The sequence below is a fragment of the Chlamydotis macqueenii genome, chromosome 3 (genome assembly GCF_036417535.1).
Source record: "Chlamydotis macqueenii isolate bChlMac1 chromosome 3, bChlMac1.mat, whole genome shotgun sequence".
Classification (NCBI taxonomy): Eukaryota; Metazoa; Chordata; class Aves; order Otidiformes; family Otididae; genus Chlamydotis; species Chlamydotis macqueenii.
In genome coordinates this window covers 98400526-98420686 of record NC_141558.1, presented here as the reverse complement: position 1 = coordinate 98420686, position 20161 = coordinate 98400526, and the positions used below count along the sequence as shown (strand labels likewise).

The window sequence follows — 20161 nt, the reverse complement described above, 5'->3', positions numbered from 1 at the left end:
AGCACTCTGTTACAAAGTTCAGACAAGTGTATAAATTGTCTACCCATAAAAACTGGTTTTCCATCTCCACTTTCACCGACTCTGGGAAAAAATCTGCACTCAGTGAGATAGCATCAGTAACTCTAAGAGGAGTATTTTTAAACACAAGTGCATATCCAATATGAAATTCTATCCAGTGTAACAGGCATCATAGGAATACACTAAATTATTAGATCTCAATTAACTACAGTTTATTCCAGTAATCAAATTGTTTCTCAGGGTGGCATAAAGGCTTTTGCCAACCCCCTCTAAAAAAAAATTTGTAACAAGTGCATAGATTTAGTATTGGCCAGACTTGGGAATTATTTCAGCCTCGTCCACTTTTAAAAGTTTGTAGCATTTGCTAAGTTGCTTGTCTTGCGTGATTAAGTACTTTCAAAACAGACCAGGCACAAATGCTGTCCCAGCTGTCTCAGCTCTCCATGCTTCAGCCACACAGATATTGTATCTAAAGTTGAAAGCATAGTTTGGTTTCCATGATCAGACTTGGCCCCAGTGAAAGCTTCCCATGGTGCCAAATGCTGTAGTGGCTCTAACAGGGTAATCTGTCCTCTGGGAACCAAAAAGAAATATATTATTCACATTCCAAAAGACCCCCAAATACCTTTAAACACTGATATGTGCAAAATTCCTATTGTTAACATTTAAAAAAGACAGCTTCTCACTCCTCAGTCCAGAAGTATGGAGGCTCTATGCGCTTTAAATATATATATATATATATATTTTAAATCTATTTCTATTCTGTACAAGAGGAGAAAATGAGCACAAAAAAATTTAAAAAAATTAGGAAACAATTCTGAAGATAGGCATGAAAAGCTGTAACAAGTGAAATGATCTCTCCATCTTCTCACACTTCACTTAAGAAGAATTAAAGAGCATGAACCCCACAGGAACCAATCAAAGGTTTCAATGAAATAAACCCTCCTCCTATTGTAGACAACAATAAAATCCACATAATGGTATAGAAATTTCCATACTCAAGGCATAATGAATAGATTGGGTAAAAGCCTTAATGTTTTAATAAAATAATAGCACAAAACTATACATTAGCATACTGTGAATACATGCACGGTGGGTATTATTTCAGAAGATTAATTAAAAGGATATAGAACCTCTCATCTCCAGATTACTGACTGGAAATGGAAGTATATGTGATAATTATGCAAGTATTGCTTTTATTTTAGTTTACTGGAACAACACTTGGAGCCAGTTAGAGACTAGTAACTAAGAGAACAGACCCAAAATTGGTCTTTCCTTCCTCACTCAAGAAAGTCCATTTAGAAAAAGTTGAAAGACTGCAGGAACAGCAGTATAATTTCTGTATCATTGCTCATCTCATATCCTTGTGCAGGCAGTTCAGTTTGCAGGGTTGTGGGAGCAATTATTTTTTAAATAAGGAAAAGCACAAAACAGCTATTTGAAATGCTAGCTTCTTGCTTACAATGAAAAAAGTACGGGTAGGATTTTTCTTTTTTTTTTTTTTGAGTACTTCAAGTCTTTTTGCTATTTGCTGTCAACAGTTTACACTAGCTAGACACAGTGAAACTAGTACTTCTAAACTCAATTTAACAGGAAATTTTGTAACTGTAAAGGTAAAAACAGTACAAATTTTCAAGGTCACATGTTACTCTCTTCACAATTACAGATCACGGCTAAGAAACATTTGTTTTTTAAACACATTCCAAAGCTTTCAGCTTATTCAGAAGAGTTTAATTTTTTAAGCAAACCAGCATCTTGAAAAAACTCATAGGCACTGCATTGCTGATGGGCTTCTACACTAGAGAGCTATTAAAGCCTGTCTTATCTAAAAGGAGAATCATAAGCTCTGGCCATAAGCTGCTTCTGACACATTTACACAATCTTACAAACATTGGAATGAGTACTGCACATCGGTAAAAGGCAGCACAAACTTATAAGAATTAGTATAATAAAGATGAATTGCTTTAAAGCAGAAGATAAGGCCAATTAAAATCCAAGCCTAGAAACAACTGACCTATAGAACTTGAACTAGGTATATGAAAGGGAAGAATAGTACATCGATTGCTCATTCCACAACTGCAGTGATTATGAGCTTTGATTCCTGATGCTTCCTGTTTGGTTTTTTTGTTTGTTTGTTTTTTTAAATTTCTATTCCAGTACAGGTACATACCGCCTTTTAAATCAGCTGACGCCCCCACGTACTGGAAGTTGTCCATATTAATTACATCAATAATAGGAGACACAACTCTGGTCTTGTCCTAAAATAGACATTAGAAAGTAATATTGAAATAATGAAATCAATATATAAAGACTCAGGCAGCATGAGATGTTGAACAATTCACCAGGATTTCATTAGCACAGTTCCCCCAGCTCTCCCTCAGCTTCAACTTATGGCTCTGAATAGCCAGTGCTGTGAACAGCATTGCTCCGCACTGCTTCAGAAAGCAGAAACCACACAATATGGCTGGAAATCCTCTTTCTGTTCTAGGCTACTTATATTCAAGTAATCCTCCTCTTCTGACTTGCTCTTGAAGAAGGCAGCAAACTTGTACTTCTAAAGGCAGTCGAGCAAACAGCACTTCCATTCTTACTTTTAAAACCAGCTCAAAGCAAAGAAGCATCCAGGCAATTCGTATTCTCCACAGCAAATCTCTAGTCACGCAGTGTACTATAGTCTTCTGATTTCAACCTTTAATGAACACCTAGGCCGTTCTGTAACCAGAAGAGTCTTAGGTTAATGCTAACCAGTTTCACACTAGGAGAATCACATCTTATCTCTTAGATAAGAGAGAGAACCTAAAAAACACCTCACACAAATGAATGCTATTAATCTCCAGCAGCCAAGGTTCCAGTGGTACAGATACCTCGCATCCCTCCGTCCAACTACGGTCTCGTATGCTACTCTGAGCAATGTTAATTACCTTTCCTGATGTTTTTGTACAAATAGTTTAAAAAAAAAATCTCTCCAAGAACTCCACATGCATTATCCAGTAGAACCACAAGACATCAGTACTCTAAAAAAACACTCATCTAATATTAGAATTACAGTATCATGGTTAAGCCAGTTTGTCTGACTTACTGGGGGAGGGAAAAATAAGTTACATTTACACACTGATGCATAACTTTTACAGTAGTTTCATGGAACATTTTGCTTGAGTTCAAAACAAAAGTTTGAGCTCCACCATTTAACACCATTCAGACAAGACAGATAACTTCAAAACAGTGTATCACCAAATCTGTGACTATTAAAAAGTGTTTTGAACGAACAGCAGAAGTTTTTGTAACTTTGTTAAAAAGAAACAGTTCTCATGGTTGAAAAACCATATCAAGCTAAACGTATCCATTTTAACAATTTATTTCATAAGGTTGTCCCCAAACAACTATATATATATATATATATATTCTAAACAGTAGTTCAGCAAAGCATCCCCATTGCTAATCAGTATTGTACAGAACAGATTGGAACTAAACTAGGATAAGAATAACTTGAGCTCATAACAAGAGACTTAAAAGTAACTCTCAGTCAAGTGCTTTGCTTGGTCCAAGAAGGACATTAAACACCTGTTTTCATTTACTGAATCTTAACTATTCAATCTGTGCTGATTTTAATAAGCCCTAATTACATAGTTGGCATTTACTGGGTCATTCTGTCTCGGTGAGCAAAAGGTCACTTCTGTATCAGCCGAAAGGAGAACCCAAGAGAATCCAAGCTGAACACTAAGCTAAAAGCTGAAGACTCGTTACTGATATCTACATTCCTTTTAAGTATCCCTGCAGCTATACCACCCAGGCCAAACATCTGCTTTTATGAGGGATGTAATATAACATCTATTCAGGTCCGCTACTAAGTATTAACTAGGCTGGTGAAGCAAACTAGAAACACAGACAAGAGACCAACCTGTCCTATTCCTCCATCAATCACATTTTAGCTCCTGTTTATCTGTAGCCCTAAGTCCATGTTTATAATGGCAAGCGTACAGTTTTGCTAATTGTTGTACTTAGGAGGCAATCATGATTTACTGCACCTTAACTGCAAAACCCTGTGTTTGTGTGCCCTCCTATACCATCAAATCACTCCAGGTGCACCCATGACCTTATTTTAGACATTCTATATACAGTGATAGAATTAGAAAACTCCTTTATTTGAAGGCTGATGAGACAGAAGATATCCAGCCTATCCAGTTATTCACAATGCATCCATCAGCACGAAATACAAAAATTAAACCACCCTTCCCTTCTTTCCTTAGTTGAAAGTGAGACAGCTTACTCATCTATGCCCATCTATGCTCTCTAAAAACCTTTTCTGACTAAAATTTGCATCTGCTCAAATGGTTCTACTTGGCACAGTCGAACCTAGTGGTAAGAGTTGCCCCAGCTATCAGGTGTCACATTAGGTAGAGCTTCAGTTAGGCTTCAACTTACATGCTGCATAAGCAGGTAGTATGTTGTCTCTGCACATTTGGCACTTCCTCAGGCTTTTACTGCTGGTCTGATTAGTTCTATCAGTAGCAGTGTGACACCATGCTAAGATCACTTGCTACACTTAACGTATTATTTAAACAACTTACAGTTGTTTCTCCAACACAGAAATACCCATGTTGTGAGCATTCAGTTCGATGTACAATCACCACTTTGTTGGCATGGAAATATGCTGTTTCTTCCATGATTTGAAATTATAGATTTGCTCAGTAGAAGCAGACAAAATATTTGCACGGTCTTAAGGTGATGCTTTGTAGGGCACTACAAAGTTGTTAATGCAGCAACTGCTAAAAAGAGCTTGTGTGTCTCCAAAGTATAGGGAGTTCATTCACTTATAATACTAAAAAGCATCTACTCCCTTTAAATTATCCTAAAGAAAGATACTTATTTATCCATAACATGATTAAATGAGAAATTTGATGTCCATTTTAGAAACAAAAACAAGTAAAAAGGAACTTTTCTTTTTGTAATCTCCTGTTTTGCTCTGAGGGGTTGCCACCATAACTTGTAACGTAACACACAATTTGAAAACCATGTGCTTCTTGGTGAGGATAATGGAAAGAAATAGCCTGTGAATATTGCAGCTCTTTAGTGCCTGGAAATTTGTAGCAGACTTTCATTTTAATATTTCATAAGGAGGTTATGTATGCTCTAGAGAGTTAGAATATTATATACTGTTCTCATAAACCACCAGAAATTATCCTCAATATTCAGCATACATTGCTTCCTCCTGCCCCTAAAAATCTCAAGTCACTTCAAAGATTAAGCTTCACACCACTCTTAAGAGAGAAAATATAAATATTTTCCTTTCAGCTTTGTGTCAGTTAAAAGTTGACTCATTCAAGGTCACAAAATCTGAGACAGATATTGAAAAAATTCCACATATCACTTCTTAATCTTAGTCCTTTCTTCCTTTTAAGATATTCTTTGTTTAAGAAGACCTTCCTAAAAGTGATATAGGACTCTCAGCTATGCTATGAAAATGGATCAGTTCAGTTCTGCACCAGAATCTTCCAATTTTTATTTTTCTCATAGAACTGATGTATTATTAGAATATAACAAAGTTATTAGAAATCAAAAAAGTCAAGTAGAAAAATGTTCACGGAATAGCTAGTAGTTACACATGTTTTCAAGATAGTGTATATTTATTTCTATGTTCACATTTTGGAAGAGCTGAAGGGTTAAACTCCACTGGCTCCTCATTTAATCTCCCCTAACCAAGGCACACACACAAAAATCTAGAGGGTATAAGAGACAGCCCTAGGGAACCAGGCAGAAAACCATTCTCCAGGCGTAGCAATGAGGGAGAAGATATACCAGCTCTAGGTTACACAGGTATCTACACTCTGAACTCTAAAATATTCACATTGTATGTATGTTACTTCTGCTTTAACCCTTTGCTCAAATTGCTGAAGAAAAATCCCTAGTAGTGTCAGACCCCCCTAGGAATGCTAAGCAAGCACAGTCAGTAGACAAAGATACTCTAATCAGGCAACCATCTCGAAGAAAACTGTGGGATGGATCATCCTTCAATTGAAGAGGAGAGCTTCATGCCCCAGATGCTCGTAACAGAAGCAAGAGGTCAAAGGCACAGTGGTTCCAGCACACCAGACAGAGTATTGTAGAACTGATTCAATTCAGACTGTGTGTGTTACAACATAAAAAAAAAAAATTATAGCTTCCCAGAAACAACTAATCCCTCAAAACTCTGACAGAGTTAAATGGCAGATGCCCCATCCCTGAAAACATTCAAGGCCAGGTTGGATGAGGCTCTGAGCAACCTGATCTTGTTGCAGATGTCCCTGCTTTGTGCACGGGGGTGGGACTAGGTAACCTTTAAAGGTCCCTTCCAATCCTAACTATTCTACGATTCCATGATAAATGCCAAGTGGGCAATTCTGGAACAAAAGGAAAAAAGAAAAAACCTCACACTCCATCACATACAGAACAGATGCAGCAATGCATGAGAAAATACTGTATTAATGTATAGTAGACCTAACCTGAAAAAGTTACCTTTGAGGCCACAAATTCATGTCTATTCAGCATCTTGTCATTGAGACTATCAAGAAAATGCCGCCAATTAACATCAGATAATATACTGTCTGTACTGTGAGCAAAACCAATCCATTTAAAATAACAAAGAGCTATCATATACTATATGTAAACACTACCCATGCCTTAATTATTTGAACAAGCAGAAAAGTTAGAAGCTACTTTGTCAAACCCAACACTTGTTGGCTGGGAATCTTCCCAGATGAAAGTAAACTGGAATTCCACATCAATTATTTATTTAACAGTACATCATCAAGCTTTTAAAAATGGAAATCTATATTCATACAGCTCAAAACTACTCAATGGCACACATGACTAGTGTGTATCAGTGACAATTGTGACGAACAAGCTTTGAAGGCTCTAATAATTCATGTGCTGATAAAAAGTAGCTGCTGCACGAAGCAAAATATGCACCAGTTTCTCCCCAAAGTATACCACATGTAACGCTGGATCTTCACAAAATTATGAGCAATTTAATAAGAGGTTTTACATTCTGTTATGATGAAAAAGTAACACTTTTTCTTATCCCATATCAGTTTCAGAAAGCTAAATGAATATGCTCTGAAAAAAAGTCATAGACAAAAAAAAAAGATAAATGGCAAAATAGCTGTCTTACTAAAAGTAGAGTTTTGTTGATCAAAATTACCATTTCTCTTCTGATTTTTTGAACAGGTGGATGCTTCAAGTCATTTATGCAAAAACACTTTAAAACAGTTCCCACATCCTAAAATCCATTAGTGCTTTAGCTGCAAGCATTCTCCACTTCCTTTTGAGAAATATTTAATGCCTTCAAGTTTATTTTCCTAGTTAATAATTACAGAGAAACTCCCCCGAACCCTTCTGAGGCTGCAACACTTTACAACAGCACAAAAACAGAAGGAAGTGCTTTGTAACTCACACTCAAGGGCTTTGTAGGCTCTAGGTACTTTAATAGTGTCCAGGTTTGAGCTGACTGAAGTAATTTCTACTCCAAAATAGAATTTTAACTGCTGATATGTCTTAGGCAACTTACAGTATTTCTGGAATACACACTAAAGCATCATAGAACCAAACAGAATAAGGAATATCAATCATCAATTAATAGATTCTCTATTGGCATATTGAGTATATGGGTGTTACTTCCTTTTTTCCCCCCACCTCTCTCCCTTTTGAGGGGACGTACAAAGGGTAGTGTAGGGAGGATAACCAAAGAACTGTGCATTAACAGGAAAGTAGCTTAGCAAAACCATTTTGACCAGAAGCATTTTGAAAGAAAACCTGTCCAGGAAAGGGAGTTTACCAGAAAGGGAATGCAATTAAGAAAGAAGAAAAAAAAAAAAAAAAAACCTGTCATTTTGAGTGTTCCCCAGTGCTTTTTGGGATCACACATGATTCACTTTCCGCTTCAACGGAGTTCCTCCAGAGCAAGTTAACAAGTATAACCAGCCCCTGGAGAAAACAGTACACTTTCACTCTCAATCCTCTCAATTGCTTTTCCGGGACACGGACTAAGCGTCATTTTCATAGCAGCTGAGAGCCCACACTCCCTGATAAATTCCATGAGAATTTTGTTTTCACAGCTCAACCTCTCTCCTATTATCACACTGAATCTTAATAAGGCATAAATACCCAGGTAAACTAAATTACATTGAGATGATGTTGGTTGTGGAGAACTACACTCTGCTCTGAAGATTTTCAACACTTACTGAGTAGGTCCCTAAAGAACCAAAGATGCATATATTTGAATTGCTTGTAAAGATAATAATAAATATTCACATTTTATGTTCTTGTGTTTGCAGATTAAATGAACAAAAAAGTGGGTTTTAATCACGGAACACTCCGATCATCTCCATCATGTCACTTCAGAGAAAAAGCTTCCTCAGAAAAATGCATAAAAATTAATGTAGTACAAACCAGATGGCTTTAAAATTTAAAAGCTTACTCCTTCAGGAAATTACTTTAGAAGAACCCTTTACTAACCTCAGCTACTCTTTCCAAAAGCGGTTCCAACCAGTGTTCATTGCATTCACAGTGACTATCCAGGAAGGTCAGTACTTTTGCTTGTGCTGCATCTGCCCCTCTGACACGGGAGCGCATCAAGCCTGAGAAGTAAAGATAAAACATTTGAATTACTTACTGAGGAAAACAATCAACAGTAGTGAGAAACTATTGCATTCCAAGTTAGTAATGAATTAAATTACTCCAACTCAGATGGGAGAAAGACAGAAGTTCCATTATCAAAATAAGAATCTACTTAACAATTCGACTAGTTAACAAAATGACTTTACAATGATCAGCTTGCAAGCTTTGAACCTGCTGCACTCTAGTCTACAGGTTTCAATCTGATTTAAGTAAAAGAATTAAAAGTACCTTTAAAAATAAACTGATACACAAGTATAGCTGGGCCTGTATTAAATAAATGGTATTTATACTGATAAGCGTTACTCAAGGCACCATCATTAACTTATCCTCCCCACTTTTTTGCTGTCCCCATCTCCATCCCAGTTCTCACCACAGTATGACCACGGTTCTATCAACTTCTTCTAGAAATCACCATGGTTCATTAACTCATGTTTGAGAGGCTTTCTCGCAACCCCTTTAACTGTCTTTCCCATATGCTTCTTGCAACTCTCTTGTTTTGTGGTTTGGTGTGGGTTTTGGTTTTGTTTTTTTTTTTTTCTCTTATCCTGAAAAGATTTATTTAAGCAGCAGCTTCTGGTAAAGCCAAAAGGTTCTTCTCTTCTCTACACCTCAATTACACAGATCCTCTCACTGATTTGCCCTGTTCTTTTCCTTCCTTCCTTCCCTTCCAATATTTGTTCGTTGGATGATCTTACCATTCCTTTAAGTCCCTTGCTATATTTACACAAATACCCCACAGCTTCCCACCTTTTATTCCAATAGAGAAAATAGCCAGCTTCCTCTCACTCCTTTGCCAATTTCCTCCTTACTTTTCTCTACGACTATTCAAAATTAATTGATTTCATTGTCACTCCAGAGCAAAGCCAAGTAATTACTTGGGTTTGTTCCTTTCTACATTGTTTCCCTACCAAGTCTGCGCTGATTTGTTTGTTGTTTTTTTTTCCCCCTCTAACTGAAACATTGTAAAAGACTCAACCCCATTTCTTTCCATTCCCTCTCCAAAATAAATCTGCAAAATATGACTCTGCCAAACAGAATACAAGATGCTTAAGAGGAAAAAGCTTGTTTGGTCCATTCAACATTCAGCAATAAACAGCCTCATCAAGATCCCCGTACTACCTGTTACCACAAACAGGAGTACTGCACCGTTGTAGACATGAGTTGTGCTGATGCTCTCTGACAGTACATTCTGCACCTTATCTGTTGCACATTGGCAGCTAACTATACCTCATTGTTTTTATGCTGTCTTCCTAATTCCATGTTCTGAATCTCTTCTGTTATGGTTTCTCCACATCAAACCATTTTTCAAGCACTCTGGCTATGTTTGTCTTACTTTCACAACAACTCCTCCCTTCCCAGAGAATACTACTTCTAACTTATATTCTTATAGAACCTACCTTCTTGCTCTGCTTTCATAGAAAACACACAACAGTGCTTCTAATTTCCTTTTTGGGAAATGCTTAGGTCATTAAGTCTTACACAGTCACATTCAGTCTTACAACAGAGAGTTGAGAAGGTTCCCCTGAACATATATTCACAGGCTACCATGCCCTCCAAAACACATCTGTTCCCACAACAAATTCTGGTCCTACATATGAGACCAAAAGCTACTATCACATATTTCTAAAAGCAAGGCAGTCAATGTCATCCCCTCCACAGACACCATCCCTTCATTTTAATTCTTATTTTAAAACACATTGCTCTTCTTTGTTGTTCATACTACTGCAATACTTTTAGTGTGGTTGATTTTACTGATTCTCTTAAATTTTACTTTGTATGTGTCTGAGATATCAGTATCAGCCCACTTAAAAATGAAAACCAAAGCGAGTATCAAACTCAAGCATAACAAGCCAGCAATCAAATAAAATCCTAAAATATTTTAATTTTTAAAATTATCATCTGGTTGCACATACACACACCTAGGCAAAACTTTAGACATACAGTAGATCTCACAGGTAATAATTCAATCCTAATCTCACAAAAAAACCAAGTAAGGCAGTACTATACTCTCAATTTGCAAATTGTTGTTCTTTTCTGACATACTAAAACATTCGTCAAGTCATATTTTATTTTCAGATATACTGATAAATTTTTTAAGCATGAATGAAAATTCAGTTCATCTGAATATGCAGTACAGAGTTAATATTCATAATCACTAAAAATAAAAATCAAAAAAGTTGTTACTTCATTCCATTTTTTCCATGACTATTATCTCCATCTAAGTGCTGTACTAATCAGATTAATGATATCAACTTACTCAGAACTTTGCAACTACAACAAGTCATAAGACGCCTGCTTTCCTAACAAGCCTTTGTTCACAAGTATATCCCAAACACTGAGAGGCCAGTTTGCAATAACTAATTATGAGACAACACAAGGTTTGTGCGCGTCATTTCCAGTTTCTGACAATCTAATGACTCTAGCTGCTCCCCAGGCCAAGCTGGCAGCCTAGAAGTTACAGCGCCTATAAAAATAAACAAGCACATAACTGCTAACTCAGTCAGTTATTTCAACTGCCAACTCTCAGTTATTTCAAACAGTTGTAGAATAACAGTTGCCTGTATCTAACACTTCAAGCTTCATAGCCAGGAAGCTGGCTAAGTGATATGAGACCATAATTCACAAAGCAACAAAGAGGAAAACAAAAATTTAAGACAAGTTTGTCACATGGCACACCAGCTTCAGCAAAAATGGCATACGTGGTTCCAGTCCTCTTGGCTGCTCAAACCCTCTGAAGTCTGTCAAATAAACTGTTTGCCAGGGTACCCATCAACTAGGTCCTTAAAATTATCTCTTATAAGGGAACCAGTAAAATAAGAGAGCTATTTTTAAGCTGGATCATTTCAAACAGAGTTTACAGTGAGATCTTTACATACCATGGAAGCAGCTTAACTGAGGATTCAATATAGTAAGAGAAAGGAGAGGCTGAGAGTGAAACGCAGTTTTCAAGTCAGTGAAAGTCAACAATGGGCAACTGCAGGCACACCAACATGGCATTAATCAGAACTAGTGTTTGTACTTGCACAAATGCATTTGTTTTTATTGCTCCCACTAGGAAGTTGATTTATACAGTGAAAATCCCCCCTCCAATATGGAATGTATAGCAGAATGTTCCTTTAAAAGACTTGAAGATTAACAGATAAGGCAGCACAGTGGAATTTGTATCTTCCCTCAGATTAAGCCTACCTTCTCGGCGATCATTTCGAAGAACTCGCACTTTTTCAATTTTTCCCAAGAGAGCACCATCCTCAGCTTTAAAAAAAAAAATAATTTAAAAAAATAATCAAGTGATGAGAACCAGCTTGATATCCAACACTGTATACCATAAGAGAGGCTGTCTTCAAAGAACAAAAAAAGATTTGCTGTCGAAAATGTTTATGGTCATAAATAGTTAAATATAAGACACATACTTAAAAAATAATTCCTACTTGTCTCACCAGAAATAAAGAAAAGTTACCAAGCTAAGAAATTAGTACCCTCATTGTCATTTAAAGCAAATTTAATTTTACACTCCTGAAATACTTTTTATTTATATAAATACTTTTAATTTATATAACAGTTTCTACATTGCATAAGAAAAAAAAAAAAAAGACTTCTATAGAATTAAATAAAAACTTTTCTTTGCACATAAGAAAGTTCACTTTTTAACCAACATTAAGGCTTAAATCTATCCTAAGCTACCTATAAACTAACAATGCAAATGTAGACATGAACTTCCTTCAAGAGAGGTCCATTTCAATCATTCAAGTTTGTATTGTGATATCCTAGTACTTCTAAAACCTTGACTTATTTTCAATTCAGTAATTTTTCCAAGAGACTGATGGAGATGAGTATTCACTTAAAGCAGTGCTACAAAAATATTTGGTGCAAGCACCATGGGCTTTATTTTTTGTCAGATAATGTACTATGTAAAGGCTGTTTTCAATTATACACTCTGCTCCTTCAGCTAGCAGGAAGTAATGAAATAAATCTGAAGTATTACCACAATGATAGATATGGAAGAACTAAAAAATTGCTTTTGGATCAGTCTCTGCAAACTCCTATTCATGTGACCTATTAACTGAGTCACTTGCTAGCATCTACAGAAAAATCTTACCAGAATAAACAAAATCAAGTTAATATCCTGTAAAAGTACTTACAATCATTACTGTAATCATCCACCAGTATGATTTCCTTAATAAGATGTGATGGGCTTTTTTTAAGGACACTGAAACAGACAAAAAAAAAGTTTTCAATGCTAAGCAGTTTTAATTTTCCATAATAATGTCATAAAAGCAGTTAACTTTGCTAAGCCACAGTAAAACCTAGCCAAGGATCTCATCTTCAGCATCAACTATTGGCTTATTCTTATGGAAAGCATTTGTGAAGAGAGGCACATGTAGAATCGCTCCTTGCAAAATTCCAGCCTCCAGAAATAAGTGGATTAGGTAATTTGTAACATAGAAGTCTTGCAGATAGCTTTAGGTCAAATATCACCTGAGAATCCATCTTCCGTGAGTTTTTCTTGAAACTAGTTACACAGCCAGCCTCCAAACATCATCTAGTAATCAGTTCCACACTTTCCTGCATTTGTAGTTAAGGGGAGTGATTTTGTTTGTTTAACACTGCTATTTCAGAATGTAAGAACTGGAGACAACAATGAAATTAAGGCTCAGCTTTCCCTCTGCAAATGGTTCAGAAAAGCACAATGGATTGTTACTTCCCTTCCTTATCATAAGCTATTATCTGACACAAGTGAATGGCCTTTAGCAGGGCAAGAGGACAGCAGGGGGGACGAGGCGGGGCAGGGGAGATGAAAAAACAAACAAACAAAAGGTCTAAGGTATACCTGACAACAGTTCGAAGCAAAGCAGACCTTGCCTCATTATGAAAGGTGATCACCACACTAGTGGCTGGCAAATCTATCCGCCATTGTTTCCGCTGACACCTGAAAGAAATAATACCCTGTCATTTAAATACAGTATTTACACCTCAGGCTCAGCAGACAGCCTTCTTCATGAAGCAGTTATCTATTAAACTCATAGACACACACACACTACTTCTACCTAGGAAGAATGAAATATCTTGTTTGCAAGTGATTGCAAGATTATAATAAACTCCTGCCACTTCTGGTAGCTGTCTTAGTACACAACAGACTAAGAAGTCAGTGTCAGATAAAGGCAAGTTCAGAAAACTCACCAGACTATCATCACTGCAGTATGTCATAAATACCTTTCATGCAACTGAGTATGAAACCAGAGCACTTATTTTACATTAAAAGCATTCAACAAATTTAAGCAAATGAGTATATTTTCAATGATAATGCATAGGTTCCCAGGCTACTCTATGTCTCTTCAGAACGGCACATGTCCACTTCTCCCTTTATTTTTAAAGCGCCTGTAGCATCCTGGTCTTGCTTAGAGATAAAAACAGTTTTCTGTTCTAATAAGAAGTTGTAAGGATTGTAACACTGAGAATTTGAAAAATAAAGATAGTTGTTACAACATTGAGCCAACTAAACATAAAACCACATCCTTCCACATCATAATGAAATATTCCATGTATGTCAACTCATTTTTTTATCACCTAATAGCCTGAAATTAATATAATAAGCAAAAAATAAACAAATCCCCAAACACTTCCTGCATGACTACGTCAAGTTAAGCTGTTTAAATCCATTGACAATAAACCTAAAAGAGACACTACTCTTCTATTAGAAACTAACAGTAGTAGAAAACACTATATATTGAGTTTATGTTGAATACAATCACGATACCGATCGCCATTCATGCAGTAGCATACACGAGTGACATACTTCCTCACATATCCTTTATTTAACATTAGGGGCAGAGTTTTAACAGGCCTAGTTGTCTTCAGAGGTGATAAACCCAGCTAGCATACACCTGTAGCAAATCCAGCAAGTAATTCTGTACTCCGCACAGTACTAATCAAACCAGCTTTTAATGGAAGACAGGTAAGTTATGTTGCTCCCTAAACTTCTGAAGCTAGGCCTCTGCCTATATAAAAGGCCTCTCCAAATCTAATTAAACACCTGCTACATGCATCATAAGCCACACAACCTTCAACTTCTTGGAATCAGAGAGCAAGCAGCAACGTGCTTTTTGCCCTTGCCCACCCTACAAAATCTCAAGGATCTACAGTTTTCGACACAACACACCCATAATGTCACACACATCAGCGCTTGCTATGAAACAAAACATCATTGTGCTGTGGTGACTTCTCTTGAAGTAAAACAAAATCCATGTCAACCCTACAATTACTGTGTCAGATCAGCAAGGCCTTATCTAGCTTTGTTTCTCAAACAGTGGGCATATAAGACGGCTTCATCACTAGCACCCAGCACTGAAGTAATAAATCACAGATGTCTATGCGTTCCTAGAAAGTAAAGAATTGAGAACTTCTTTATCGTAAGCTTCTGGCAATTCATCTAGACAGTTACTAGATATCCAGCTATTATACACCAAAGCCTACGGTGCCAAAAGAGATATTCTTTTTTTCTGCTAAGTTTGAAATTGCTCAGAGAGCACAAGCCTACTGTGCATGTAGCTATCACATGAAGCACTTGCATTAGAATAATTTAGAAAGTCACATTAAACTTATACTCTTTGCACAAGAGAGCACTTGAGCCAGAGCACATCTTAGGGTGGAATTACTCAAGGCAATGAAGCCTCTCAAATTTAAGAAAATCCAAAAGAAAAGCACTACTGCATATTTCTGAAGGAGAAATTAAGACATTTAGACTTCTAAATAAAACTGGAGGAATGTTCCACTGAGTATTTCTGCTCTTAGCTCTTCAAAAATCCCTGCTTTAACTGACTCAGTAGCAGTCTTATTCTATTCTATTGTGCTAACAGCTCCACAGTTAAAACTCAAACCAAATAAATGGGGATTAGATTTTCTTCCTTCAAGTTACAGCACTTAAGTTCAAGTTCTATTTTATTCAAATGTATTTTCTCATTCTGCGTGTAAAATTAAAATATCAATCTAGACTCTCAATACTTAGGATAGGTCTTTAAAATCAGTTAGAACATGAAAAGTACATTCTTTCCCCCAGAAATTTGAGTTGCTGGACTAGTTAATATCCTTGACAAATTTTCTGAAACCTCCATGGTTTGTTGAAACTATTTTTTGACAGAAATATCCACTTTATCAGTGCAAGGAAAACATACACCACAACAGATATCTGGGTAACAAAGGGACAAGGAAGTTTGTTTCTTCTCTGCTTAAGAATAAGTCTTGAGTGTGAGGTCAGAAGCTTCTAATACTTGACGAATTAAAAAGAAAACATGGTTTAGTCCAGCTAAAGTACTTACCAGTAATTCTCAGGAATCATGCTGATACATCAGGTAAGAGATGTGATCAGAAACTAGTGGTCTAAAGTAAGCATGGTGGACATCGGTCCACAAAAACCGTGGAGCATTTCACCCTTCATCCTACTTGGGAGACTATTTTACACTGACAGGAGGACAGCTCCGGAAGTTTCCAATTACAGCTCTGACACTCACATTCTGGATCTCTAAAATCTACCATGACAGAGATAGCTCTCAGTTACATGTCATAAACAGACTGCAACAGAAGGAAACCCAGAGGTTTCTCAAAGCTGTTGGAAGCGACAGTTCTGAGCATCAGCTGGAGTGAGAATCCACATTCCTGCTCAGACTTCCTCTCTCTGCTGCCGTTCTTATGTTGTATCTGCCTGTTTCTCACTTCTCCCTTTTGCTTAAAATAAAGGCAAGCAGCTTAAACAGGCAAATGAAAGCGTTTTCTAGTACTGTTCACAGGCTTTCACAAAAAGCAAGTAGAAAACTTCGGTCTTAACCTGATGCTAGTAGAAGTTTGTCCAATGCAGAAAAGACTAAACAATGTAGTATTCAGAGAGATGCATCATTACATACACATTTACATATCTAACGCAGAATCCTGATAAACTGCTTCTAAACAGCCTAAACAATTTCAGCCTTTAAACAGTATTATTATGTAGTTATTTTAAAGTCAAACGGCCTCTTAAAGACATCAATACAATTAATAAAAATTTGCTTAAGCAGAAACAAGTATTTCCTTATCCAGTTTTTTTTAGTTGAAGATAAAAGATTGAAATAGCACCATAAGAGATCTTAATCTTAACCCAGCTGCCTCCAATTTTATTGAAAATGACATGCTTGCAAGCGTCACATGCTCAGATCTGTAACACATTCTTCTTCCTATGGCTATTGCTCTTGCTCTTTGCATTGGACAATTCCCAAACAAATATTTCATGCAACTTTTCCAGTTTCTGCAGTGGATTTCCTTGCTAAAATAGAAGGAAAATGAATTGCAACATAGCAGCGAAAGCATCATGGACAAATTGCAGGAAAGATTGCTTCATTTTGGGGTTTTTGGGTTTGTTGGTTGGTTGATTTTTTTTTCTTAAGATGACGACCATTTACAGACTGATGGGCACTTAAATCTGCTCCATGTCTAAGTAATAATCACAGCACAGATACAGCCTTTCCCAAGAAACATCTTTCTTCATTGCAGGGTTCTTTTCCAGCTCCATTTAGTGAAAAAAATCCAGGCAGATCAGCATATAATCACAACACTAATAGTTAAAACAAACATAGCCACTGTAATACAATGTCTCCTGTCATCTCTCTTATTCAAGTTCTTCTCAAAGGAGAGCATTTGCTTGTTAGACCCCTCAGAGGTTATTAAATATCTAGAAAAATTCCAAATTCAGCATATCTGAATTATAGAAGCTTCCAGAAGTTGGTGGTTGAGCTTTGCTCTTGTGGGAAAAGAACATCTGGTCTAAAAAGTTAGAATGCATTTCTTGTGGTGAAAAAAAAGTATGTGATCAAGAAAATTCAGGAGTAATTTTAAAATCCTCAGTATACCTGGGCCATCGTGCTTCTCACTGCCTTCAGGACAACAAGCAAAACACCAGATTGTTCCTACTTTTCCATCCAATTAATGGCAAATTATACAAGACTTGCTTTACTCTATCTACAGATAACTCGCTTAAAAGAACCTAAACCCATGCTATTATACAAGGGATTTAAAAATGACACAGTAACTGCCTGAGTTTTTTTTTGTTTGTTTTGGTTTTTTTGTTGTTGTGGGCGTTTTTTGTTGTTGTGTTTGGTTGTTGGTTTTTGGCTGTGGTTGTTGTTGTTGTTGGTTTGTTTTTTTAAATACAAATCTCCTTTGCTATGCCATTTCTGATTAAAGATCTTTCTGGAGAAAAAGCAGGCACCTTCCTTTTCTCTCTCCTTCTCGTATCTCCTCCAGCTTCTTCTACCTACAAAGAACGCACGTTCATCCTAACTGCAGAATTAGTTAGGCAAATGAACCATACACAGTCGGATAATTTTATGCTTTGAGACTATGCTGGCTTAGTTTTTAAAACCAAGCTCAATCTGCTTTTTAAGTTATGGAAGTCCTAATGAGCAACTATTGTTTTAATATTAATCAGTTCTGCTTAAACAAGATTAGTGGAGGTCACTCAAATTCTTTTTAAAATTCAAGTCTTCCCTACCCACAAGAAAATAATATGTTTCCTTACTCTCAAGCATACTGTTTCCTGAGTCTGCACAAGCAGTCTAACATAACAAAGATTTTTAAGCATGTGAAGTGTAACTCTGTCTTATGTTCACTGGGGTGTGCATAAACGGATTCCTTTAGGTCTGGAGTTGACAATCATCATGTACTTAGAACAGAATCACAGAGCAACTGAGATGAGAAGGGGCCCCTGAAAATCTTTTAGTCCAAACTCCCTGCTCGAAGTAGCCACAGCAGGCTGTGCATTGGGCTTTGAATATTTTCATTCAGAGAAGAGAGACTTTGCACCCTCTCTGGGCAACCAGCTCCACTGTTTGATCGTCCTCATAGTGAAAGAGACTTAAAAATATAGAAACCAAGAAAAGCCATCAGATAAACAGAAACAAAAAGAGACTGAAATACAGCATTGGTTTGGATATAGAATATACACTGATGGTAGTCATGGAAACAGAAAAACTTGAATAAGATTCCTTGTTCTTTAACCCACTGTTCAAGGATTGCACCATAGTTTACTGTTCCTGTCATTTCAAAAGCTGGAGAGCTCCTTCTTTAGAAAAACCACCTGCTGCTCAAAAGCCATAAATACAAAAAGGTTAATCCAAGTCAAACATGGCTCAGCTTGGCACTTACTGATCATGCCTCGTGTCAGGAATGCTTCGGTCCATTCGCAGTTTGTCACTTTCTACCTGATTGAACTTATTGCGGGCATAAGGATCCTGTCCAGATCGCACCATGGTAGCGCCAACATAAGCATCTTGATCAAAGTCTTGCCACCGAACCTTTCCTACAATAGAAAAAAAAGAAAATATCCAATTTAATCTTCACAATTTAAAGAACACGATTCAGCAATCCAAACATAACTGATTAAATAGCTTGGTTTTCAATTTTGCAACAAAGTAATTAAACCTCAACAGTATTGTTAAGTGTAACATCAACAGTCACTTCTGCATATTAAATTCCTCTAGAACACCCTGAGAATTAACACAAAATTGAACCATTTTACAGATCTCAATTTATACAAGTGATCACTAGACCATGTGTTCCGGTTTTGTTTATTGGGGGGTGGGGGGAGGCTAAGGTGGTAGCTTCTGTAGGAAACTGCTAGAAGTTGTTCCCCTTTGTTCAGTGGACTCGGCCGGGCCTAGGGCAGACCCGCTGTTGGTCAAGGCCGAGCCAATTGGTAGCAGAATGTTCAGTGATAACGTATTTAAGAATGGGAAAACAGGAAAAAAAAAAGGAAGAGAAGATGTGAAGCAGCTGAGTGGGGGCAGAGCAGGAGGCATGAACCTTGTGGGCCTTGCAGGCCTCACCCTCTGGCCTCCTGCCAGGCAGCCGACTGGGCTTGACTCAGTTCGGCCCGGCTGCAAGAAGTGGAGAGGAGATGAGAAGTGAATAAGATGTAAAAAGATACTGAGAGGCATCTGCCAGCCTGTTGTGAGGAACGGCTCTGGATGCCAAGGTCAGTTCAGAAGGAGGGGGAGAAGTAATGCGGCTCCTGGCCAAGATTCCCCTGCAGCCTGTGGTGACGACCATGGTGGAGAAGGTTGTCCCCCTGCAGCCCATGGAGGTCCACGGAGGAGCAGAGATCCACCTGCAGCCCGTGGAGGGCCCCATGCTGGAGCAGGTGGATGCCTGAAGGAGGCTGTGGCCTGTGGAGGGCCCACATTGGGGCAGCTGACGCCTGAGGGACTGCACCCTGTGGAAGAGATGACCCACGCCGGAGCAGTTTCACAAAGGACTGTGGCCCGTGGGAGGGACCCCACGAAGGAGCAGGGGAGGAATGCGAGGAGTTCTTCCCCCGACAATGACACAGCGGCGTAAAACAATGCGTGATGAACTGACTGCGACCCCCATTCCCTCTCCCCCCTGTGCCACTCGGGAGGGGAAGGTAGTAGAGATAATGTTAAGCCCGGGAAAGGGGGGGGGGGGGGGGGGGGGGGGCGGTGTTCTCTTG

At 37.7% G+C, this 20161-nt stretch overlaps 1 protein-coding gene across 1 annotated transcript in view; it reads right to left on the bottom strand.

Moving 5' to 3' along the window:
• Nucleotides 1–20161, bottom strand: part of GALNT2 (polypeptide N-acetylgalactosaminyltransferase 2) — a 100812-nt gene that overhangs the window by 19009 nt on the left and 61642 nt on the right. The window contains exons 3-8 of the mRNA XM_086745947.1: nt 18838–18991; nt 13499–13597; nt 12810–12877; nt 11857–11922; nt 8509–8630; nt 2189–2276 (exon numbers count right to left, since the gene is read on the bottom strand). Of these exons, the coding sequence (XP_086602073.1) occupies nt 2189–2276; nt 8509–8630; nt 11857–11922; nt 12810–12877; nt 13499–13597; nt 18838–18991 (597 nt within the window). The remainder of the gene's footprint in view (nt 1–2188; nt 2277–8508; nt 8631–11856; nt 11923–12809; nt 12878–13498; nt 13598–18837; nt 18992–20161) is intronic.